This window comes from Chiloscyllium plagiosum, chromosome 19 (genome assembly GCF_004010195.1).
Source record: "Chiloscyllium plagiosum isolate BGI_BamShark_2017 chromosome 19, ASM401019v2, whole genome shotgun sequence".
NCBI classification, from domain to species: domain Eukaryota; kingdom Metazoa; phylum Chordata; class Chondrichthyes; order Orectolobiformes; family Hemiscylliidae; genus Chiloscyllium; species Chiloscyllium plagiosum.
In genome coordinates, this window is record NC_057728.1 from 13,032,355 (window position 1) to 13,059,837 (window position 27,483).

At 41.1% G+C, this 27,483-nt stretch overlaps 1 protein-coding gene across 4 annotated transcripts in view; it reads left to right on the top strand.

Moving 5' to 3' along the window:
• The window catches only part of LOC122559526 (metabotropic glutamate receptor 8), a 443,931-nt gene that overhangs the window by 304,542 nt on the left and 111,906 nt on the right, over positions 1-27,483 (top strand). For all 4 annotated transcript variants that reach the window (XM_043709129.1, XM_043709130.1, XM_043709131.1 and 1 more), the window contains exon 7: positions 16,369-16,569. In XM_043709129.1, the coding sequence (XP_043565064.1) occupies positions 16,369-16,569 (201 nt within the window). The remainder of the gene's footprint in view (positions 1-16,368; positions 16,570-27,483) is intronic.

The following is a 27,483-nucleotide window of genomic DNA, read 5'->3' on the forward strand; positions in this document are numbered from 1 at the left end:
GGTTGGAGTGGGTGAGAGGGGTGGGGGAGTTCAGGTGGCGGTTAATATCGCGGCGGCAGTTGGCTATGCAGAGGTCGAGGGCAGGTAGGGGGCCAGCACGGGGTGTCCAGGTGGATGGGGTGTGTTGGAGGCGGGAGAAGGGGTCGTCAGAGGGTGGGCGAGAGTCTTGGTTGAAGAAGTAGGCACGGAGGCGAAGGCGGCGGAAGAATTGTTCGATGTCACGCCGCGTGTTGAACTCGTTAATCCGAGAGCGTAGGGGAATGAAGGTGAGGCCTCTGCTGAAACCACTTGGATTACCAAGTGGTAATCCAAACTGGTCTAAATTTCTGAGCATCACAGATGGCAGCATCTGTCAATTCAAATCACTTCAGCCATTTCTTAATATCATGTGAAGGCCCTGGATATTGCAACGGCTATGAGCTCCGATAACGCTCTGGTAATTGAACTGAAGACTTGAGTCCGAGGGCTTGCCACTTTACTAGCCAAGTCATTTCAGTGCAACTATAACACTGGCTTCTACCTGGCCGTGTGGAGAATTTGCCAGGTATATCCTATTCACAAAGTGCAAGAGATATCCAGTTACGTCAGTTATCACCCCTTCAGTATGCTCTTGATCGTCTGTAGAGTATTGGAAGGGGGTCATTAACAATTCTGTCCAGCAGCACTTACAAATGAGTAATCTATCTCGTTTAGGTTCTATCAAGGCCATTCAACTCCTCTTCTCATTATAGCCTCCACCAAATAAGGAATAAAGAGCTGAACTACAGAGGAAAGATAAGATTGCCTGTCCTTTGACAATGGATGGCATCAAGAAAATCAGCAAAATTGGTGTCAGTGGAAATAAGGGGGAAATCTCTTCACTGCCTGGAGTCAAATCTAGCACAAAGGAGGATGGTTGTAGCTTTGAAGGTCTATCATCTCAGTGCCAGGACATCACTGCAGGAATGCCTCTAGGGTGGTGTCCTAGGCCAAATTATTTTCAATGACCTTTCCACCATCCAGGAGTGCAATTGTTCTTAGATGATTGCATGATGTTCTGCACCATTTGTGATACTGAACAGTTTGTGTTCACTTAGAGTCAGAGAGATGTACAGCATGGAAACAGACTCGTCGGTCCAACCCATCCATGCCGATCAGATATCCCAACCCAATCTAGTCCCACCTGCCATCACCCGGCCCATATCCCTCCAAACCCTTCCTATTCATATACCCATCCAAATGCCTCTGAAATGTTGCAATTGTATCAGCCTCCACCACTTTCTCTGGCAGCTCATTCCATATACTTACCACCCTCTAAGGGGCAACTTTTTCACATAGGTCTCTTTTATGTCTTTCCCCTCTCACCCTAAACCTATGCCCTCTAGTTCTGGACTCCCTGTCCCCAGGGAAAAGACTTTGCCTATTTACCCTATCCATGCCCCTCATAATTTTGTAAACCTCTATCAGGTCACCCCTCAGCCTCTGACGCTCCAGGGAAAACAGTCCCAGCCTGTTCAGCCTCTCCCTTTAGCTCAGATCCTCCAACTCTGGCAACATCCTTGTAAATCTTCTCTGAACCCTTTCAAGTTTCACAACATCTTTCCAATAGGAAGGAGACCAGAATTGCACGCAGTATTCCAACAGTGGCCTAACCAATGTCCTGTACAGCCGCAACATGACCTCCCAACCTCTGTACTCAATACTATGACCAATAAAGGAAAGCATACCAAACACCTCCTTCACTATCCTATCTACCTGCGACTCCACTTTCAAGGAACTATGAACCTGCACTCCAAGGTCTCTTTGTTCAGCAACACTCCCTAGGACCTTACCATTAAGTCTATAAGTCCTGCTAAGATTTGCTTTCCCAAAATGCAGCACCTCACAATTATCTGAATTAAACTCCATCTGCCACTTCTCAGCCCATTGGCCCATCTGGTCAAGATCCTGTTGTAATCTGAGGTCACCTTCTTCGCTGTCCACTACACCTCCAATTTTGGTGTCATCTACAAACTTACGAACTGTACCTCTTATGCTCACATCCAAATCATTTATGTAAATGACAAAAGGTAGAAGACCCAGCACTGATCCTTGTGGCACTCCTTGCAGCAAGACCTGGGAACAATTCAGGCTTGAAGTGATATGTGTGTAGTGTAGGTCTGCGATCAGTAATTAGCTGGGTTTTTTAGGTGCTTCGAATCACTCCCAGATCCCTGGTTCTGACACTGGACTTATGAACTGAAGAAGGCGGTAGACAGTTTCAGGCAAAATAATCTGCGTTTATTAAATACAAAGGTAAGTATAATCCAAGAAATAAAGGCAAGTGCAATAAACAGTGAAATTGACATGATTAGTAATACAGAGGGCAGTAATTAAATACACTATTAAATTAGACACAGGTTAAACACTATTAGAAGCTAAACAGCAGTTTTAATCAGAAACTTTAATCAGGCGTCCTACACTTGGGGTTCCCTGCACAATCACCATTCATGTTTACCACCCTTTAGCTTAGGTTGGAAACTTTAGGGCCTTGGGAATTTAAGCTCATCACTGGGGAGAATTGTGATTTTGAAGTACAGCTGGCCATTCCTATTGCTCTACCCAGTGCCTTGGTAAAGACTTCAGACTGTTGGGCCTTCAGCCTGGGTTGAGTCCGCTGATGCGGTAGGTCACGTAGTGGATTCATTGGCTGATTACTTGGTTTTCCTTACTTTCTGGTGGTTTTGTGGGCCGGTTTTCACCTCAGGATGTGTCCAAGGTCCCATGGTGTCAGTTCAGTTGGTGATCTTTGGATGTTTTCAGTTCATAGTCGGCTGCATTTGGCTCCTCTGGTTTGGAACAAGCTTACGTCGATAGGTTTCGGAATTGCTGTCAAAATCCCCCTTCTGGAGGTAGTTCTTGGAAATAGCCTCTGGAATTATCTGTTGGTATTCTTCTACTAGGGATGGCTGTTAGGAATGCCTCCTGGGGAACAGCTGCTTGGGATCCCTCTTCTGTGGCGATCACTCCTTCAGGTGAGATTGGGACCTGCTATGATACTAATTGTGAGCCTCTTATCTTCATGTCAAATCTCGGCATGCCATTGTGCTGTCTTTGAAGTCATGATTTGGAGTTGCTGGTGTTGGTTTGGGGTGTACAAAGTTAAAAATCACACAACACTAGGCTATAGTTCAGCAGGTTTATTTGGAAGCACCAGCTTTCAGAGCCTAGTGAAGGAACTGATGAAGGAGCAGTGCTCCGAAAGCTGGTGCTTCCAAATAAACCTGTTTGACTATAACCTGGTGTTGTGATTTTTATCTTTGAAGTCAGTTGTCTTCCTGATAGTTAAGAGTATGTGCACATGGATTTTGATTGAAGGTGAATGCCCAATATCTCTGTAAATGAATATTGATTGAAGTTGAATGTCTGGTATCTGTATAGGCCCCATTCAGTCTGTGTTGGGTAGTTCAAGGTTTAAAAGTTAGTTTCAGTCTCGAATGTTAGGTCTGGTTGATAGTTCTCTTAGAGTGGAATTGTAAATTGGAATTCCAAGCTGAACAATGGTTCCAGGCAGCCAACACTGAGTCTGTGTATTTTTCCAAACCTTAGCCCAACTGTCCCCTTTCGGTTAAACGTTTTTTTAAAAGTCCAGACTTTTGGTCCAGTACTTTACATGATGGGTATTTTTGCTCAATCCTACAGTGGTAATATTCATGCCCGCGAGTGCCATACAATGACCAGTGTTATGGACCAGGTCAGGCCCCCTTAACATTTCAAGGAATAACCCAGAGCCTAACTTTTCTGGTTGTTTTAAGCTGGTGTAAGGTGGATATTCTAGGAGCGATGGAGCTGGCCCAACCACTTAGTTTTAAACAAAATAGAATTTATTTGTATGATTACTGAATGAAACACGAACATAAGAGAACAGAATATAGAATAACTTTACCCAAAAACCCAACAGATTATCTCAACTTAATGATGCTGTTCCAATTTCCAGCAAAAATCCCCGTAAACACCCCTTGGCACAAAAGGTAAAATCAAACACAGGGTCTTACAGGAAAGAGAAATGGCAGAGAGAGTTTAGCATGGAACACATTCTTCCATGCAGCTGTTTCTTTGACCAGTGGCCTCAAAACTATCGGAAAGGTGTTGTGAAACTTGAAAGGGTTCAGAAAAGATTTACAAGGATGTTGTCAGGGTTGGAGGATTTGAGCTATAGGGAAAGGCTGAACAGGCTGGGGCTGTTTTCCCTGGAGCGTTGGAGGCTGAAGGTTGACCTCAGCTTCAGTGGTATCCTGTCTACCTATTTCAAAATTTACTCCCTCGGCCACCAACACACAAGTGGCAGCAGTGTGTACCATCAACAAGATGTATGGTAATAACTAATACGGGCTCTTTAGGCAGCACCTTCCAAACTCATGACGTCTACCATCTAGAAGGACAAGGCCAGCAGATACAAGGGAAGATGACCACCTGCAATTCCCCTTCCAAGCCACACATCATCCTGACTTGGAAATACATTGCTGTTTCTTCACTATAACTAAACTAACATCTTGGGACTCCCTTTTTAACGTCATTGGGGTGTTGCTAAAGATGGTAGCAGTTGAAGATGGTGGCTCAACACCACCTTGTCAATGGCAATTAGGGAGGTGGGCAGTTAATGCTGGCCGAGCCAGTGATGACTCTGTCCCATAAACAGGTAGAAGAAGATGTACAGTTTTATTCTGATGCGAGTGAGGTCCAGCAGCCAGAGATGGGCAGACAGCTGGAAGTTATATCTTGGTTTGTGTCCTTGGACAAAGCAGCTTATGCATACAGAAAACACAATTCACTTTTTTTGAGGAGAATAGGATCAATGCCTGACCTGTGTACAAGAAGAGAAGGAAAGGGAGATAATAATGAGGTGGATCAATAATATCCTAAAATGAGACCTATATAATGAAGACAGCTGCATGTAATGAAGATCCTTTTCATATCCAATGTTACTTGTCCTGCAGCATACACCTGGACCTTTTCAAAACAGACATTTTCAAATTGTAAGTCTGTTATAAATTGATTATTGAATTCTTAAAAGCCATACTTGGTGCATGTTGATGTTTTCTGCTTCCCTCATTGAGAAGAAACAGGCTTGGTGTAAGGAATAACCATCATTGTTAATACCATGAACATGGTACCAAAATGATGGTCTAGCATCTGCAAGTTGCAACTGTCAAACCGGTCAAGTTTATAGAGGTGCTCAAAAATAGGATGCAGCTGCCTTTACATAAAATTAGTGATAAGTTTGTAAATTTGAAGCATGTTTGTACACTGTGTAACTTGGGTAACTCAGTTATAAATACTGCATGCAGTTTTCTTTCCGTTTGCTGAGGTCAGGAGTTGTTCGGATTTGCAATCTTGTTGAAATGTCCTTCCTTGTCTGCCAACATCACATGACCTCCACCATGTAGTCCACATACCTTACAACTTCTTCAAGAAAGACACAGCACAGAGGAGTCAGTGGTCCTGTGCGCACACAACACTTATCTGTACTACTGACTGATATGCCTAAGATTTCAGCCATGGTTTAATGAATAAATGATTAACTTGAAGGACTTAGAGTCAAAGGGGCGTACAGCATGAAAACAGACCTGTCAGTCCAACCCGTGCATGCTGACCAGATATCCTAAACTAATCTAGTCCCATTTGCCAGCACATGGTCCATATCCACCCAAACCTTTCCTATTCATGTACCCATCATAATGTCTTGTAAATGTTGTAATTGTATCAGACTCCACCACTTCCTCTGGCAGCTCATACCTTACTCACACCACCCTCTGCATGAAAAAGTTGCCCCTGAGGTCCCTTTTAATTTTTTTCCCCTTTCATGCTAAATCAATGCTCTCTAGTTCTTGGCTTCCCCACCCCAAGGAAAAGATCTTGTCTATTTACCCTATCCATGCCCCTCATGATTTTAAAAATCTCTATAAGCCTCTGATGCTCCAGGGAAAACAGCCCCAGCCAATTCAGGCTCTCCCTATATCTCAAACCCTCTAATTCCTGATGAAGGGCTTTTGCCCGAAACATTGATTTTCCTGCTCCTCGGATGCTGCCTGACCTGCTGTGCTTTTCCAGCACCACTCTAATCTTGAGTCTAATTTCCAGCATCTGCAGTACCCACCTCCACCTCAAACCCTCAAACCCTGGCAACATCCTTGTAAAACTTTTCTGAACTTTCACAACATTCTTCCAGCTTTGCTAACTGGAATACTAGTAAATTGTAGCATTATAATTGTACTGTTATCACTGTCTGAGTGCAAAAATGCATTTATATTATTGCCAAATAAGTACATTGGAATGAAGTTTCTGCTCCTTTTAGTATACAAAATGGATTTAATGGATATAGTTTTGATGATATGTCTTCCCTTGTTATGAATTTAAGAAGAATTTTTAAATAGTTTTAAAAAGGCAGCAGTCTCTGTCAAAGAGAGCATGGATTCAATTCTTCCTTTTATCCCATCAGGTCCTTTCACTCCCATGATATTTTTTATTTCTGTTTACTGCAGGTAGGTTATGTCTGCTGTTGCTGATCTATTGCTTCCCTAACCAGGCATGAGGTAGTGAAGGAGCTGAGTGCTGGGGTAAAATTGATTTGAAGTTCCCATTTCCATTCCCTGTGACATCAGACCAGTCTTTGTCTGTTTTTAAGGCCCCATAGTCCTCAGCTCCACGCCTTCTCCATGTGCATGTGCACCACACCTCCATTATCAACTGTGTACGGAATAATTAATCCCATTGACAAGTCTGGAAGGTCTTGGAAGTGTTTCTGAAACTGACAAAATAAGGCAACACCGTTGGAAAAGAGTATTGCTCAACTCGCAACTGCATTAAAATGTCATTCAATAACAGCCATTCATAGTAGTAGTCACTTTAACTTTTAATTTTCTATTTTAAATAGACAAGCAGGCATGAATGAAAAGAAAAGATATAACTTATGTTAACTTCACAAAGTTGTCTTTAAAACAAAGCTAATACTGCCTTTCATGCTATGATACCATTGCCCTATTGAACAGAATCTATTAGCTAGTCTCAGAGCCAAGCATTCCTAATGAGGTCATCTAACAACTGTATTGTCATAAACAGTTTGAATACATGGCCAGGCATCTACATTTTCAGATTTAATTTCAGGTGTTCACCAGTTCTCTGCTTCTTAGCAAAGCTGACAGATAATGAGTCACAGTGAAAATTGAGGCATTCTGCTGAGCCTCAGTCAGCATAATTTAAATTCAGCTCTGAGTCTTAGTCCTGAGTAAATATATCATGTCATGACCAAACCTTTGAACGCAATGGAGAACATTGAGCAAGAGTTTTAAGAAAGACATTAAAGATATTAAAAAATAATTCAGTTGTTAAATTTGATCTTCTTGAAATATGAAATTTGAGTTCTTTTTATTTTGGTTTAAATATAATTTTGTACATTAGAAATTTCAGTTACTGATGAGAAACATGCAGAATGAGAAAATAAAACAGGAGACACTTTGAGTAATTTCGAGGAACTGGGAATCACTTTGTGTAATCACAAGTTGAGGTAGTCAATGAGAATTTCAAAGCTGTTGCATTTTTCCTCGAGTGGCACTTTAAGAGTAACAAGCATTGCAAGCATTTACAATGTTTTTTCAATATACTATGTGCTCCACATAGCAAATTTAATGTATAAGTGATAGTCACTTGAGGAACAAAGTACATTTAGTGCCTGGGCTTGGAAACAGAATTTGAAAGACAAATTCTGGTTGTCAAAAAAATATTTTTGTCAAGGGACAGATGCCACCCAAGGGGCATTAATGTCACTGCAATACTGAATGAATATGTTTTTTACTGTCGTAACAATGTTTGCAAGGAACTCAAAAGCTTTGTCCTTTGGGCTGTCACTCAATATAAACCAAAACTAGAAAAGGGCATTTGATGTAAAATGTACCACAGTCAAGTGCTGATTGTCTTTAACATCTCTCTGCATTGCTGACTTCATTTAGCTCCATTCATGCAAATGGGGAACTTCAAACCAGCGTCTACAGGAGAACAACACATACTGACCAAATAGTGAACTACAGAAGCAATCATCCCAACACCCTCAAACGAAGAACATTATTTCAATGAGCCACCACACTCTGCAGCATAGAGGAACAATGAAGAGCAGAGGAAGATCACCTGTACAGCGTATTCAAAAAGAACGTGTACCCAATGAACACGATCCTCCGATTTCTCAGCAACAAACCCAAACAAGCAGACAAAATGCATCCCCTACATCAAAGACATCTTGGAAATGACTGCCAGACTACTCACTCCTCTTGGTATCATGGTAGCCCACAAACCCACCTACACACTAAAGCAGTGGCTAATGAACTTGGAAAAACCCCATACAGACAGCAAGCAAAACAAATGTCATTTACAAAATACCTTGCAAGAACTCTAACAAACACTACATTGGACAAACAGGCAGAAAACTAGCCACCATGATACATGAACATCAATTAGCCACAAAAAGACATGACCCACTCTCACCAGTATCCTCACATACAGATGAGAAAGGACACCACTTTGACTGGGACACCACTGATGATGTTATCTAGTATGGTGACAAAACATCTGAAAATGAACGTTCCAGCTCAGCAAGCAAACTTGCATACAGAATTCATGCAAATACTAAAGGGCTGACCTAGATTTAGCAACTAGTTTTAACTTCACAAAACTGCCTTTCTGGTTTACTTGGGGAAAGGAAAGTCAGTCACCATCATCCCAGCAATTGGTTATACCTAGTATCTGATGAGTAAGATGAAGGCAGTTAGCATAGCTTTCATGTACGCACCTGACTACTGCATTAAGATTTTTTTTAGGAGATTCAAAATGGCGGCAGTCTGAACAGTCTGTTGTGCTGGGCTTTGTGCAATCCTCCGTACTCTCTGAGGTACCTGGCAGTGCTACATTTCAATTATGAGGGACCTGTCTACAACTGCGTCTCGGTGGAAAAAGTAAAAGAATTTTTGAATTTGCTGAAATAATAGATTTTGACCGAAGGGGAAAGATGTGTGGGGACAATGGCATAATGTATGTTTTTTATCTTCTCTTTCTTTGTTCTTTTCCCTTGTGGGGTCTCAGGCCTTATAGGTTTGGTATTGTTTTGGTGTAAAATCTGGTATTTTTTATATTATATCTGATTAGATTAGATTCACTACAGTGTAGAAATAGGCCCTTCGCCCCAACAAGTCCACACCGACCTTCCGATGAGCAACCCACCCAGACCCATTCCCCCCCTAACTAATGCACCTAACACTATGGGCAATTTAGCATGGCCAATTCACCTAACCTGCACATCTTTTGGACTGTGGGAGGAAACCAGAGCGCCCGGAGGAAACCCACACAGACACGGGGAGAACGTGCAAACTCCACGCAGACAGTCGCCCGAGGCTGGAATTGAACCTGGGACCCTGGTGCTGTGAGGCAGCAGTGCTAGCTACTGAGCCATCATGTTCTTCTATTGTTCTGTTTTTGTTGGGTGAGAGGTGGTTACTTCTTTGATGTAAAGATGTGTAGGGTTGAGATATGGAGGGGGCAGTGTGGGCGTCCATTGTTAATTTGCAGGAGAGTACATAACATGTTTTTTTTCTCCATTGCTTAGGTTTAGGACGCGGCCTTAACTGGAAGGTGCTGGGATGGCTGTAAGGTTGGGAGTGAGTGCCCCCTATGGGCAAGGGGGGTGATCTCTGCAGGTTTAGGCTTTTTGCATTTATTTGTTCAAGTTAGGAGTGGTGTTTAGTTTCTTACTTTTAGTAGTTTTAGTAGTGTTTGTAGGAATAATCTTTAGATTTCACAAAGTCTGTGTTTTTTCCACTCACTGTACATTGAATAGGCTTCTTCCTCTTGGGGGATCGTGAGCTGTAGTGTGGGCATGGCTAGCGATCTGTTCAGGTGCTGCACCTGGAATATGAAGGGGAGCCATTCCCCATATTAAAAGGAAAAAAGGTGCTCTCAAATCTTAAGAAGGAAAGGGTTGACATCACTCTGTTGCAAGAGACATATTTGACTGATTGTGATCATCTGAAGTTACATCAGTGGGGTTATGATAGTGTATTCTTCTCCTCCTTTAACTCCAAAAGCAGAAGAGTGGCCATACTGGTATGAAGAAACCTCCCATTTCAGGTGACAGATCAAATCAAGGATGAGTATGGCTGGTTCATCATTCTCAAGGCTCTGGGTACATGGAGAAGAATATGGCATCCTGAACATTTACTGTTCCCCGGTGCATCCTTTTAGATTTTTAGTTGATGCAGTCTCTAAATTAATGGCTCTTAGAGTGTGCCATATGATTATAGGAGGAGACTTTAATCGTCTCATGGACCCTGGGGTAGACAGGATGCCAAGGGGGCTGTCAGGTACACCTCTGCAGCCTAGACAGTTAGTGGGAGGTATCTCCACCCTAATGGGAGGGACTTTACCTTTTACTCTAACCTGCAGTAGTGCCACACAAGAATTGATATGTTCTTTGTTCCGTCAGTTTGTTTGGATTTGGTGTTGGCCTGCAGGATTGGGAACATAATTATTTCAGACCATGTAGCGGTGTATTTAGATGTTAAGACCAAGGGTAGTGGAGTAGGCACATGGCATGATTCTATTTCTGTTGAAGGATGACGACTTTGTACAGTATATTACAAGGGAGTTCAGGGCTTTTTGGGACATCAGTCGGGGTACAACCAGCAATCCATCAATGCTCTAGGAGACCACCAAATCATTCTTATGTCTGATTATGTCATACACAACAACAAGAGGAGGCAGAGAGGGGTGCAGCAGCGGGTGCTGAGGCTTGGTTGAAGGCAGCTGAGTTGGCATATTATCTGTGGTCAAATTGCATTGGGTCATGGCTCTCCGGGCTGCTATGGACTCAGCACTCACACAAGTGGCGAAGAAGGAGGTTTCCTTTGCAAAACAAAGGCTGTTTGAATATGGGGATAAGCCAGGTAGATACCTGGCTTAACCTGTCTAGGAAGAAAGGTGCTCCACCATCCATTGTGTCTGGTAGGGTGAGAACTGACGACATCACTCGAGAACTAAAAATGATCAATACCAGATTTCGGAAATTCTATGCAAGGTTATACCAATCGGAGGGCTGTGGAGATGGAATAGCGAGAATGGAATCCTTTTTTGAAAATCTGGACCTTCCTGGTATAAATGCAGATCAGGCTTCCCTTTTAAATGCACCTCTGACAGTGCAGGAGGTGCAAGAGGTGGTAAGGCAGCTCCAAAGTGGTAAGGAACCTGGTCCAGATGGGTTCCCGAGTGAATTTTACAAGGAGATTATACACACGTTAGCTGAACCATTTCTGGAGATTTAGTCATTTGTGTAGCCAGGACTGCTCTCCGCCCTCTCTTAGGGAGGCCAATATCTCCCTTATTTTAAAGAAAGAGAAAGACCCCGAGGATTGCACATCGTATAGACCCATCTCGTTGTTGAATGTGGATTTTGAAATCCTATCAAAGGTGATGGCTCTGAGGTTGGAGAAGATGCTGCCCTTTATTATAAAAGAGGACCAGACGGGTTTTATCAAAGGCTGCAGCTCCTCCAACAATATCAGATGGGTACTGAACATAGTGCAACTATGTCAGCAGAGAATGATTCCTGTTTGGTGGTCTCCCTGAATGCAGAAAAGGCTTTGATTGGGTAGAATGGTCGTGTCTCTTTGATGTTCTAGATCACTTTGGCCTGGGACTGGCCTGTGCCAGGTGGGTGGCAGTGTTATATACAGACACCAAGGCAGCGGTTATCATGAATGGGATTAAATCAAGCAATTTTGGTGTGTGGAGGGGCAGCCAACAGGGATGTCCCCTATCACCCCTGCTGTTTACCTCGGTACTTGAATCATTGGCAGAGACCATTTGAAAGGACCCTGAAATAGTGGAACCAAAGGTGGGAGTTGGGGAACACAAAATTACTCCCTCTGTGGAGGATGTCCTTCTGTTTTTGGCTAACTTCAAAATGTCCATACCCTGCCTAATACAAAAAATTAAATTATTCGGCAACTTTTCGGGAAACAGGATAAATTTTACAAAGTCAGGTGTCATGCCTGTGGGGGAGGAGGGAGTGGTGGAGGAAGTACCGAAGCTGGAGGATGGAATGGAATTTCCTTTCAGAAGGTCACAGAAAGGAATTTTTAGTATCCTACCTTCCGGCAGCTGTATGGAGCTAACTTTGTGCAGCTGTTTGAGAGAATAAAGCAGGACTTGCAGCGATGGGAGGGACTACCCATATCATGGCTAGGCCGTATAGCCTTGATTAAAATGAATGTTCTTCGACGGTTGTTATATCCCATGAGGATGCTCCCATTGTCATTATCCAAACAGGTGCTGTGGAAGTTTGCTGGGTGGCTTGGATCATTTATTTGGTGCCATAGGTACCCCCAAATTAAATTCACCAAGTTGCAACTTCTGCAGGATAATGGTGGGGTGGTTGAACCTCCCAGATCCGAAGAGATACCAAATAGGCACTCTGTTGTTATATGTAGGCAAATGGATGTGCAATGACTCGACATCAATATGGCTTGATGTTGAGGCCTTGCAGGCGAGAAGTCTCCTCATAAACTTACTGTTTATGGATAAGATGAGATCTGTAGTTGAGCACTGTGAGAGTCCAATTATTATGAATATGGTGATAGCACGGAGAATAATGCGGCAGGGTGAGGGCACTTTGCTTAAGACTTCGCCATTCACCCCGTTAGTGGGAGCCTCGGATTTAGACCGGGGTCAATGGACTTTGGCTTCAGAGCATGGAAGGGCAATGGAAAGGGAGATTTATTCAAGGGAGAGGTCTTGATGTCTTTCAACCAAGTAGGTCAGAAATACGGGATCCCTAAGAGGGACCTTTTCTGAGACTTCCAGGTTAGGGATTATATATAGAAGATGACCACGCTCATGGCCCAACCCTATAAGTTGGATATAGAAATAAGAGTATTGCGATGTGGTGGCTGTCTCTCAGTTAGTACCATATATCATCTGCAGAGAGATACCATGATATTTGGAATCAGGGGTTAGGGGAAGAAATCTCATCAGAAACATGGGAGGATATTGGGGGTAGGGGAGGGAATTGTAAAGAGAGTCTCAATATGCAATAAGGCACAAGCGGTGCAGTTGAAGATCCTCCACAGGGCCCATATGGCACCAGAGAGGTTAGCAAAGTTTAAGAAAGGATCTTCTCCGAAATGTCCCAAATGTAAAATCAGCATCGGCACCCTCATACATTGCTTTTGGTCCTGCTACATAATTTGTGGATACTGGGATACCATAGTGAATGAGCTGGAGAAGATCTTGGGAATGGAAGTTCAGGAAGGTCGGGTATCACTGCTTTTGGGACTACCGAATTTGCCCTCTTTGGGTGAGCATGGGAAGAGGTTATTCAGCATTCTTACACACTGTGCGAGGAAGAACATCCTAATGAATTGGATATCAGAAAATCCTTCAGGTCTTGCAAGGTGGCACAGACTTAAGATGGAGCATGACTGTCAAGATTATCTGACAAGTGTGGTGCACCATGGAATTTTATAAGACATGGTGGCCCTTTCTAACTTACATAGATATGGACCTATCAGTACTGATTAGGACCTTTATACTGCCATGAGGGCCATATATGGTGGTGGGGGACCCCAGGAGTGGGGAGGCCTGGTAACTACGGGTATAGTAACTGTTGCTCCCATGGACGGGAGCTTCGGTGATGATGCATCGAAGAAGTAATGTAATGTAGTTTAGTGCAATGTAATTAAATTTTAGTGGACTGTAATTTATCTTAATGCTATTTTATTTAATTTGAGTTTATTCTAACTTGGGTTAAGTTAAGTAAATATGAGATGACTGTACCTTGAAAAGGAGTAGGCAGTTTATTGTTAGCATTACTGTAATATAATAGTATGATATGATTTCTACTTTTCTGTACTTTTGTACTTTTATAACTTTGGGTTTTTTTGTAAAGAGTGAAAACTTTTTCAATAAATATATACATAAAAAAATTCAGTTCTTATTATGGAGCAAGAATGGACACAGATTAAAGAAGTTGAATTCCCTCTTTATGCAACAATATTTTCATTAGTTCTGGCAAAAGTAATACAAGGCAGGTTGCCTAACAATTCTTGGATAATAAAAAAAATCATTGAATACCGAGCATAATTACTTCTTGCCAAGTTACAACCTGTACAATGCTGAAAAATGCACAAGTCATCTTTAATGTCACTTCAAAAAAAGTCTAACTGATCATAAATGTTATGAATAATTTCCCATTAATCTGCTCAAATTGCAGTAATTCTGACTGTAAAACAATGTGTATTGACACTAATATGGAAACTCAGTTATCTCCTTTGATCTGATGTCATTGCTAATGAATGATAAAGAACACAATGCACCCACTGAATCCAATATATGTATATCTCCATAAGTTTAGGTTTGTTACTTCACAAAAATCTCACCTTCTGCCGATGTATTAGACAAAATAATTTACTCTTCTTTGTAACAATAAGAAAGTATTTTCCTTTATTTCTTGTTTTGGGTTTTGATGTGCATTTGTTTATATACCAGAATATAATGCGAACAAATGTTTGTAGATCACTAATTTCATAGGTTTTGCACCAAAGATGGAAGCGGTTGTAGGAACCAATTAATTCCGAATTTTGCAACAAATTGGCTTTTAATTTCTGAATAAACAACAAAGCAACATTTTCTTCACACCCTCGGCATCACCAGCAGGACAATAAATTATTGCCCATCTCATGAAGATATGTCAAGTAGATGGCTCATCACTATTTCAGGTACGAGGTAAGATATTGGCTTCTTGATGATGAATAGATGATGAGAGCCATCCAACATGATATGCAGAGGAATTGGTGTTGCATTCCTAAAGGTGATGAAAAATCCTTGGGAAGCAAGGGCAAAATAATGTCTCATATTTACAAACCCTTGTAACATTTCAAGCTGTACCCCTAAACTTTTCACAAACATAGAGATTAAGAGCAGGAGTTGGCCATTTGGTTCTTCAAAGACTGCGACACTATTGAATATGATCATGGCTGTTTCTCTATCCCAAACCCACTCTCTCGCTTTCTCTCATACCACCTGATGCCTTTAAAATGTAAAAATATATCTCTGTCTCTTTCATGACTATAATCAGTGACTTGGCATCCATAGCCTTCTGAATTCCAAGAATTACTTGGCGTATGCTTGTGTAGGGTGTAGGTTTGCTCGCTGAGCTGTATGGTTGTGTGTCTCCTTAGAAATTGACAAAAAATGATCCTCATTGGGTTAGGAAAATGGATGAATTTCTAATGAATGAAATAAGAAACTTGATGTAATCCTCAAATGTAAGCCAGTGGTGTCAATAGCAGGAAACTCTGCAATTTGAATCAGAGGTCCTTTACCACTTCTGATAATTGGTAGCTTGGACTTCACTAGCTCTTGAATTATTGAATGTTCTTCAGAAATACAGAACTTCCAACATTCAGCCTCCAAATCATTAGCGTTTATTATTTATGAGCTGAGGCTAAAGTTTGATCACTCATCCCAACATTATATTAAAGCGAGTATAAGTGAAAACAGTGTGAACAGAAAATTTGGATCTGCTTCGCAGCATTTTACATTATTTTCTGTATGCCTGACCTTAAATACCCCTTGCTGAAGCATGCAAAAAATTTACCGGGCTTGTTTTGCACCTCCTCAGTCATAGCCGATGGTGGTGTTGTAAGGTCTCTGTGGTACATTGTGCCAATCTTTACAGAAGATGTAAGCTTTCTTGTAGGTAATCAGTAATGTGTGGGCACACTCTCTTTATTTCCATTAGATAATTCACATCACTGTGGAATTAGTAACATTTGGCAAACCAGCTGTTGTAGCATATTGCAGTTGCTTATTTGTAGTTTCATGAGCAGAAATCATAAAGCCTTTTAACATGATGAAACTGACCAATAAATATTTTTCACACGTAACATTGAAACTAATGTTTTTGTGCAGGGATATATTGCCATCTTGCAATTCCATTCCATCAGAGTTAAATGTTGTAATTTCTCATTGATATCCTGCACACATGGAAACATTGTGCAGCACCAGCTGAACACTATCCTACTTAACTACCGACTTGAGGTACCAGTGCCTGAGGCGTTGAGGATCTTGCTTGTATTTGGATTATTGGTGATAAAAGGCACACATGGAGAGTGAGTAGCATTTAGTTCTGTGGTAAGGTGCAGATTAATGAACAACGATCTGCTGGAATGAGGCAGCAATGGAGAGAAGCTGTTTGAAGTGAAGCACCAAGCTAAATTTGAATTATTGAATACCATAAGCAACTTTGCATTCATTGGGCACTGATTAGGTATTAAAAAAATTTAATGCTAAACCTATTCACTTTATTTATAGGATTGGAAAGAATTGGAAGGGATTCATCGTATGAGCAGGAAGGAAAAGTGCAGTTTGTCATCGATGCTGTGTACTCAATGGCCCATGCATTACACAATATGCACAAAGAACTGTGCCCTGGTTATGTTGGTCTCTGTCCCACAATGAGCTCTGTGGATGGCAAGGAGTTGCTGCGGTATATTCGAGCTGTAAACTTCACTGGTAAGTGTATTCATTTGCTGCTCTACTCAAACATTGTTTTCCTGCTTATGTTGGGAAACATTTTCGTTGTGTTGGAATCCAGTCGGCAGTTGGTGAAAGGGGGGAGCTAGTGTTGACATGGGATGGATTTGGGCTCCGAATGCTGAAACCAGTGCAAGGGTTGCCTTAAAATATGCATCCACATTTAATTGGTTTCGGAGGACGTGGCCAGGGAGCTTGGAGGTGGGATTTGTGACTGGGGGAGGGGGGTTGTCAGAACACTAGGTGAAGGGGTGGCTCTTTCCCCACCAATTCACTCTTCCCCCCCCCCATCAGATCCTCTCACTTCCGATTAACCCTCCCGCCCCCCCCCCCCGCCAAACATTTCCTCCTCCCAGGCCCTGACACTCTGCTGCTGAACCCTATTTCAAAAGCACACACACATTCTACGTGATGAAGTACTAACTGGAAATGTGCGCATGCCCCTTTCTGGATTTGTGCACATTGGCATTTGCCCGTGGTTGTGGGTGTCAGCAAATAACGTAAAGAGATTTATTCTCAAGGTGAAACATTGCAGGCGTCTATCCCCTGACTTTACACCATCATTTCTTATACATGCTGAAATAACTGTTCACTTAATACTGTGCCATACATCTGCATGCTCTTAACTTCAATTGGTATAATTATCACTGTAGTTCTTGTTACCACCGTGAACTACCTGCTGAGGATCAGACATTCATGGGCCTTTAGCTGTGTGATTTCAGGCTTCCTATTCTTTTGGACATTGAGGTACAGTGAATTTAGACTCACATTCCACTGGGGCTAATTGTGAGATTTTAATCAGGAATTGAGATATAAAGTGACTTTACTCTTACTGTACAACCAGATTATAGGATTTTCCTCAATTTACTAAATGCCACTTATGATACTGTGTTGTTAATGAACTGCACTGTAATCTTGTTAATATTCTTATGTGACTTTAGGGTGTAGGTTTGCTCGCTGAGCTGTAGGTTTGATATCCAGATGTTTCATTACCTGGCTAGGTAACATCATCAGTGGCGTCCTCCAAGTGAAGCGAAGCTGTTGTCTCCTGCTTTCTATTTATATGTTTGTCCTGGATGGGGTTCCTGGGGTTTGTGGTGATGTCATTTCCTGTTCGTTTTCTGAGGGGTTGATAGATGGTATCTAGATCTATGTGTTTGTTTATGGCGTTGTGGTTGGAGTGCCAGGCCTCTAGGAATTCTCTGGCATGTCTTTGCTTAGCCTGTCCCAGGATAGATGTGTTGTCCTCGACTTTCCCAGCTGATCAATGTCCTGCTGCAATTTCTGATAACCCTCCTCACTGTCCACAATACTGTCTATTTTAGTGTCATCTGCAAACTTACTACTTCTTTGATGTATGGTAAGGTGGTTCGGGTTTCTGGCTGTGTTTGGTCTGCTTGTCGTGGTTTGCTCCTGAGGAACAACCTTCACAAACCTTGCAAAAATTCTTATGTGACATTCTCATTTAATATGCTGACATGTTTTCCTCTGAATTTCCCTATTTTAATTTTGTATTTTAATTTATCTTAGAGTTGACATAATTGAAAATGGGTGAGACAAACTATGGATAATGTCCTCAGTTTGGGGACCATTTTTGACTTGTCTCTGTTTTTGACAATCCTATTCATGTGGTGAATAACTCGCATAAGTTGACATTGCTCAGTGAAGGTGAAATAACGTTAAGATTGAAAATGTTTTCAGCTTCACTTTTCCAAGAGCATTTGATTATCATATTGAATACCTTCTGGGTAAGAAAATAAGAAATAGGAGGAGTAGTAGAACTTGTGACCTGTGGAGCTTCCTTTGGAGTTGAACACCATCCTGGCTTATCTTTTTTCCCACGGGAATGCTGGGTTCATCCCTTAAAGTATTTATGCTGACAATTTTTACACCTCAATAACCATTATTTATGTTGTCGAATCAGTTTTCCTAAAAGAATGAAAATCCTTCCTTCAAGTTCTAACTTGGAGCAGGCCAAGTCAGGGTAAATATGGACAGTTTATGCCGTGTAACTCATAGGATGCACCTTTTATATTTGGTTGATAATTCTGGCATGAAACTGACTGGCTACTCAAAATCTTACACTCAGAATTGTTGCATGTAAGCAAACATTATTGCAATGGAGACATTTGGAATATGACTATCAGGTGTTCACAAATATGTTTCTGTTAAATTTACTGAAATCTTGGTGCCTCAAGTATTCCTGATAACTTTAGCATAGTTTGAAACAATAACCTTTTCTTTTGAAAGCACATCAGATTTGGATATGAATATGTTAAGAGGACAGATGAAAAGCCCTTTTTCACAATTTCTTTTGGTTACAAATGGAAACTATTAAAGGATCTTGAATTTGTGCAAGGTTTGCCGTAACAAGTAGGAAATAAACTGCTTCTGAGACTAATCCTTAAGCATACCATCATTATTCTACAATGAAGCTATTTCCTGAGCATAAGCCAAGATCCCTGCCAATCCTTTTTATTTATTCATTCATGGGATGTGGTCATCAGTGGCTCGTCTAGCAATTATTGCCCGATCCCGACTGAGCTTGAGAAGTTGGAGGTGAGCCACCTTGCTGAAGTGAATGAATCCTGACTTAGAAACAAATCACAGCTCCTTCGTTGTCACTGGGTCAAAATCCTGTAACTCCCTCCCCTTAGTGAACACCTTCCATCACTTTACTGATGACCAAGAGTAGAATGATGGAGCGGTAATTGGCTAGGTTGGATTTTTCCTGGGTTTTCCATATAGGACATACCTGGGCAATTTTCCACATTGTCCAATAGATGCTTGTGTTGTAACTCTACTCTAACAGCATAGCTAGGGGGACAGCAAGTTCTAGAGCACAAGTCTCCATTACCATTGCCAGAATGTTGCCAGAGCCTATAGCCTTTGCGCTATCCAGAGTCTCCAACCGTTTCTTGATATCACGTGGAGTGAATTGAATTGGCTGAAGATTGGTATCTGTGACACTGGGGACCACTGGAGGAAACTGAGATGGATCATCCACTCTACACTTCTGGATGAAAATTGTTGCAAATGCTTCAGCCCTATCATTTGCACTGAAGTGTTGAATTCCCCTATCATTGAGGGTGGGGGATATTTGTGGAGCCTCCTCCTCTAGTGAGTTGTTTAATTGTCCGCCTCTGGAGTGGTGAGACATGCCAGGTCATGAGGATGCAGGTTATGTTTGAATAAAGGTTCTGCTGCTGCTGGGCTACAGCCCTCATGGATGCCCAGTCCATTTAGCACGATAATAGTATCATACAGCATAATGGAGGGTCTCCTCAGTGCGATGTCGGTGCCTGATATCCACCTGCTCTCATCAGTCTGCCATTCAATATCTTGGGTGGGTTCTACCATTCATTGTGATGATGACTGAATGGTATCTGCATCCTAATTTCCAGCCTATGTTCAATAACCCTTAACACGCTGCACAATGAGAATCTGTCAGTCTTGGGCATCATGATGTAGAGATACCGGTGTTGGACTGGGGTGGACAAAGTTAAAAATCACACAACACCATGTTATAGTCCAACAGGTTTATTTGGAAGCATTAGCTTTCGGAGCACCACTTCTTCATCAGATAGCTGTGGAACAGGATCATAAGACACAGAATTTAAAGCAAAAGATTCCAGTGTTATGCAGCTGAAATCTTGGTTTGTTCAAAATATCATTTCAGCTGCATGACACCGTAATCTTTTCCTATAAATTGTGCGCATTATGATCCTGTTCCACAGCTACTTTATAAAGGAGCAGTTCTCCGAAAGCTAGTGCTTCTAAATAAACCTGTTGAACTATAACCTGGTGTCGTGTGAGGGCTAGTAAAGCTGAGCTGTTTTTGATTGAGAGAAGAATTTCTATTCAAGTCACTCTCCATTTTTAGGAGAAAGGGAGGACTGCAGATGCTGGACAGTCAGAGTTGAAAAGTGTGGCGCTGGAAAAGCACAGCAGATCAGGCAGCATCCGAGGAGCAGGAGAATCGCACTTCAGTCATAAGCTCTTATGCCCAAAACGTCGATTCTCCTGTTTCTCGTATACTGCCTGACCTGCTGTGCTTTTCCACCGCCACATTTTTTGACACGGCCCATTTTCACTCTATGTTGTTTTGCTTTTGGCTCTGTTTTGCATGGACTGGTGATGGTTTTATACAGCTTCAAGGGTTGTGGGTTCCAAGTTTCATTTCATTGGTACTGACAGTGGGACTAGATCTGCTAGAGATGGAACTTGTCAATACTTTTTCAAATCAAAGCTACAAGGAACATTTGTGAGATATAATGGGCTGCCAAACCATTGCTGGTGAGCAGCAGTCACCAAGATCCAATCAGGAGAGTGCAGCTTTGGGTCAGAATCAACCACCAGGAATGACCAAGGTGCCTTAAGGAGTATGACTGAGAATAGAGAAATCAGGAGAACCTATCAGGACAGGCAAAAGAAAATCAGCCCCAGAAGAGATCTGGAATGAGGGAAAAGGGTAAAAGGAAATATATATTCAAATATAACTTATGAATAAGAAAATGCAAGAATAACAAAAAGAACTAAACCAGACTGATTCCTAGGATAGCGGGACTGATGTATGAACAGTTGGATTGTTTGGGACTATATTCACTGGAGGTTTGAATAATGAGGGGATTCTCACAGAAACCCACAAACGACTAACAGGATTCGGCAGGGTAAACACTGGAAGGATGTTCTCATTGACCAGGGAGTCCGGAACCTGGGGTCACAGTCTAAGAATACTGGATAGGCCATTTCTGACTGTGATGAGGAGAAATTCCCAAAGTGTGGTGAGCCTGAGAAATTCTCTGCCTCAGAAGACAGTTGAGTTTAAAACATTGAATGTTTTGAAGACAGAGTTCTTAGTGCTAAAGGGATCAAAAGGTACAGGGCAAAAGTGGGAACAAAGGATGGTCATCTATGATCATATTGAATGGTGGAGCAGGCTTAAAGGACTGAATGGCCTACGTTTGCTTTTAAATTCAATGTTTCTGAAATCTTTATCCAACTTGGATCTACCGGGCAGTTATCTCACACGCTCACAATCCAACATACGATCACAAAATGATTACAACAAAGAAGCCATTCAATTTGTTGTGTCTGTGCTGACTTTCCAAATTGCTTTCCATCTACTGCCACTGCGCTCCCTTCATCTTTTAATCCTGCACTTGCTACTTGTTCCGATAATAATCTAAACTTCTCTGCAGTGTCTTGTGGAACCTGCTTCCACTGCACTGTCAGTCAGTTCTATCCAAATGTTAACCACTCACTCCGTGAAAAAGGTTTCTCCTCATCTATGTCTCCATGGCTTCGTTTGCCAGTTACCTTATATCTCAAAGATGGTAAAGGGCCAGAGGTAATGGTGGTGAAACCAATCCGCAGCCCCACTCAATAGTTAAAATTCACAACCTCAAATATATTTAAAACTCTCCCAAATTATTCTAGAGTTTCAGACTGGCAAATTAATAATCAAGCTATTAAAATGGGATGTGTGACACCAGAGACGTGTGACATCTTAAGATGCAAACTCAAATAGACTTCTTCACATCAATTACAATAGAAAGGACAATTGATGTGTCCATTATGCATGTAAAGTCAAAAATAAGGTCACTACCTTAGGTCAACTGCAATTGTAATGGAGGCCATTGGTGAAGAAGGCTAAAGCAGAGGAGGGATAGAGATTTGGATAGTTAGAGGGTAGCTAGGAAATGAGGTACTGAGCAGGGGAGAAGTGAGGAACTTGGGAAATTGAAGGGAGACTGTAGAGAAAGGTGTTAGATGCTCAATGGCTGGAAAATAAGGGAATGTACAAATCAGTTTGGGATTTGGGTTAAGAGTTCAGTACTGAATGAAAATGCATGTGGGAAGGGGGTAGCTCAGATCATCTGAGTGATCGTTGGAGTAATGAGATATGCTTTGCTGAGGTAAATAGCCTCTAGCCACCCAAACAATTGCAGGAGAGGCTGTTTGGTTGAAGGAAGAGATGGGTTATGAAATCCAATCTCCAATTTAACGATTTGAGACTGACTATTTCTCAAGCAATAAGTAATATCTATTTGATGAACTCATTTACACACTCAGAATACTGGAAGGTATAGTGTTGATAATGAACATGAATTGCAGGAATGAGCTGTCTTCATTTTGTAGGACCTTCAGACAAATCTTCTCAGATCCAATTTTGTTCTCAGCAGTAACACAAAAAACTTGAGGCCATAGTGACTGCTTGATGAAAAGTAATTCATTAACTGCAGCACTTTGCACCTTCCATTGCCTTGAGAGATTCCAGTGTAGATGTGACTCCATTCTTTCTTTCAAGGAGCGATAGCAATATAATTGTACTACTGCGGACATCATTTAGAAAAGAGAATTCATTGAGTGTGCTGTGCTTTGAAAGGGGCTGAGGGAATGGCAAAATGTTAAGTATGAGTTTGTTTCTTGAGACATAACATTGAAACTCCGTAATTGGGATAGTGTATTTTTTCCTGATGTATATTTTAAAAGGGAGGTAATATTTGTCAATGCAGCATCTTTTACATCTACTAAACAGCTCTAACCTCTACAACCTTTTCAAACTTAATTGGGGATGAGCAATAAATATAGTTTGGCCAATGATGCTCATGAGAAAATCAAAAAGAAACACCAAATTAGCCTTCAAGTATAATCACTATTGTTGCAAAGGTAAGAATGGTATCTGATTTGCATACAGCAAAATTCTCACAGAGTGAATTTGATTGATAATATGTTTTGTTTAAGGAGTGAAGGTTATTTGTAGCAACTTCGTGGTATTCTCCAATAGGAAAATAAGACTTTTCAATTTGAACAGACAGAGAGATCCTCAGTTGGACAGTACATTAGAAAGGTGGTTGGAGGGAAATTGGGGTTGATAGTACCAATTTTCAGCGTGCTGTGAGTGGTATTAGGGATCCAAATCGTGTTAGTGATATTCTCATACATACCTATACTGTAATTAGCTGAGCAGATGACATCTTGGAAATAGCACACATTATGACTCTCACAAGAATATTGGAATAGTGAGGAGTGACTTCATTGATTCTTTTTAATAGTTGATTGAGGTATATAAGAACTTGAAGAGACTTGATGGGGGGGTGGGGGTGTCATGAAAAGAATGCTTCCTCTTGTGGCTGAGTGCAGAACTAGGAGACATTGTTTGAAATTGGAGGTCGCATTTTGGGACAGAGATGAGGCGAATTGTTTTCTCTCAGAAGATTGAGTGGCTTTAGAACTCACTCTCAGAGGATGGTGAACATGGGGTCATTGAATATTTTCAAGGCAGAGGTAGAATCAAGATTATGTGGGGTCCATGCTAAATCAAAATGTAAACAAATCAGTCATGATCTTATTGACTGGCAATGCAGGTTTGATGGCCTGAATGACCTAGTTATGTCCTTATTGCATATATTAGTATTTCTGAATGCACAGTAGGCAGGATCATAAGCTCAATCATTATGTAAAACTAATCTGTCATCAGGCTATGGGGCATTAAGTGACAAGTTGTCTTTGTCATACAATTATCAAGCAATGACGGCCTTCGGCAATGGACAATTTAACCATTTCCCCTTGGCAGTTAATATCATCACCATCACTGTAACCTCCAATACCAACATCCTGGAGATTATCATTGACCAGAAACTGAAATGGAGCAGCCATACACCTACTGTGGCTACAAGAGCATGTCAGAGGCTTGTAATTCTGCAGCAAGTAACTCACCTCCTGTCTCCAGGAATGTTATCAACTACCTATCAAGACAGGGGTATGAAAGAATAAGCTGTGTATGCCTAGACCACCAACAATATTCAGGACAAACCAACTTGCCTGTTTGGCACCTCATTCATGACCTTCAACCTTCACTCCCTCCTTCACTGATGCAGCGTAGTGATTTACCAAAGCTCTTTGAGAGCACCATGACCTCCACCACCTGCAACTTCCTCTTCCAGACTGACTTTGAACTGTATTGTCATTCCTTCATTGTCACTGGGTCATAATCGTCCTTCTAATTAGAAGTGGTTGTCCCTACACCAAATGAACTGCAGCATTTCAAGAAGACAGCTCACCACCACCATTTTAAGGGCAATTAGGGATGAGCAAAAAATGTTGGCCCAACCAGTGATGCTCACTTCCACAGCCTCCATGCAGCAGAACATGTAAAGCAGCATGAAGGACAATTCTTCCTAGTGATATTGATTTACGCTACAAAATAAATTAAAAGTTACAGATAGATTATTTGTACATTAAGATGACACTTCCATAAAAGCTTGGCTCTGGTGTCATATTCATTACTGTAAAAGAGCAGAGATAAAATAACAGTGAAGAACTGAGAATTATATCAAGAAGTCCTTCCAAGAAATGGGAGTACAATTGCTAAAACTAAATAGGCAGAGACATAAAATAGAAAAAAATAAGAATTTTATTAATGAAAATCCTATGCTAAATTAATGTAAAATCTAAATTCAAAAGTAAAACTGTTGTAAACTGCATTCATTACTAAGCAAGATATAAAATTGATAGTTAAGTATCCATAAAAATCTTCAAAATGTCCAAAGATAGTAGCATGGCTAATCTTGTTATCTGACTGATGGTAATGTTACAGCTTGTCATCTGTAAGAAAATCAACAGGGTATACTTTTAGGTTGAACCATTTACCCTGGGTTATGAACAATTGAATGTTGGTGCCTTTTGTCAATTCAACAATCAGGGATTTAAGATGTTGATAGTTTGTGATTATCTCAGTTTGTCACTTCTCCAACGATGTGTTGCTCTCTTTGAACCAGACCATGACATCAACCATTGTGACATTGTTACATTTCACAAATAACAGTCAGGTTTTCAGAGATTACTGTCCTTAGGCCAAAATTACAGTTCAATGAATGCTGTCTATCCATGTTTTACAACTTACTCTTTCAACGTATTCTTGTTCTTATTATGGTGATGAATCCTTGGGTTCTTGACAAATAGACAACTTCTGAAGGCACGAGGAGGTGTTTCCTTGTCAAAAGCACACCCGCAGCTTCTGTTTTGCCCTTTCCTGTCAAAAGATGATGAATGCTGAAAATGTGTTGCTGGAAAAGCGCAGCAGGTCAGGCAGCATCCAAGGAACAGGAGAATCGACGTTTTGGACATAAGCCCTTCTTCAGGAAGGTAGCGAGTCTGTTTGAGAAGGTGGCTGAAGAGCTTCTGTGCAGAGGAGATGACCTGGGGTGTGCAGTGAGAGAGGGACTCACTGAAATCCTTGTAGAGGGAGGAAGAGAGCTTCTTCAAGGAAGGCACCTTGCGAGAGGATTCGCAGTAGGTTAAAATCTTCGAGGAGAAAGTGAGGACTGCAGATGCTGGAGATCAGAGCTGAAAATGTGTTGCTGGAAAAGCGCAGCAGGTCAGGCAGCATCCTTGGATGCTGCCTGACCTGCTGCGCTTTTCCAAAAGATGATGAATACCTTGTTAGGTATATGCTTGAACTTATAATGTCTTGATGAACGAAGATTTCTTCAGAAAACTGAATTCATATCATTTATTGGATAATGGATGTCAAAAACACAGAGAAATCCACACCATGGACCTTTGAAGTAGACCATGTTTGAAGCTCCACCCTCCCCTCTCCCTCCCCACCCACCCCCAATTGACCACGCCAATCTGTTTGGTTCTTCTTTTGGCTTGGTTTATTAAAGTCCCGATAATCTCACTGGCTAAAGTTTCGATCATACTCTGAGCCACTTGGACAGTATAATTCCTTTGTAACTCTTTTAGAAATTTTAAGCTTTTAAATTCTCCAATCTACTGACCAGGTTCATGCTACTGTGAGTAAATAAAGCCTGCATCATAGAGTCTGATGATTCATTCAAGGACTCCAATATCTTATTTTTGTCAAAAGTATTTGGAAGTTCCAAGCAACTATCCCAGTGGCTTGTGCAGAGAATCAGTAATTATGGTAGGACTCATAGCTTAATCTTTATTATTTTTTGAAAATGATATTAAATGTAATAAGAATATTTGGGATACCTCATTAAATATTAAGAAGTAATAGAACATTGGAATCAAATATAATTTTAAAATTGCTAACTGCTGGATAAGTTTTAACACTAATTCCATAAAATTATTAATCCAATTTTGCAATATACTTTCCCAGTTATCATCTTTAATTCCTACTACGCGATCACTATGGGCTCCTGCAATATTCCTGAAATCTATTGAGCTAATACAGTTTATTTAAGAGCTACGGTTTCTCATTTTTAAAATGAAATTATTTGTTTTTACTAAATATATAAAACAAAGAAATCTTTTTGATGTTAACTTTTAGGACTGTCTTTAGCAGAAATTTGTAAAAATCCAAAGATTTGTAGTCATACTAAGTGTGAGTTGCTTTAAGCAAAATTGCCAGGAAAAAGGAAAGTACAATTTACCGAACTACTGCTGTTGCCAATTTTGATAGCTGGTGTATTTCTCCTTCACAATGCATTACCAAACAACCATAATAACATTAAATAACGGTGATGACTGAGGATCACTGCTTAGGTCCTTTAAGGATTAAAACTAACATTGTTAATTATTGCCACATTCCATAACTATATCATAAAGTTGTGTAGCTATATACACACAAGCATATAAAATCATGTTACATTTTGAGTAAATTTAAACAATTTAGAATACACGCTGAATCTTTGTAAAATTTCAAGAATCAATTTGTGACCATCAGTATCAAGAAGCATGGCCATGTGAACAAATGATGAAGGGCTCTGGCCGGAAACATCGATTCTCCAGCTCCTTGGATGCTGTCTGACCTGCTGCGCTTTTCCAGCACCACACTCTTGACATATGAACAAATGTGAGCTGAAAATGTGTTGCTGGAAAAGCGCAGCAGGTCAGGCAGCATCCAGGGAACAGGAGAAT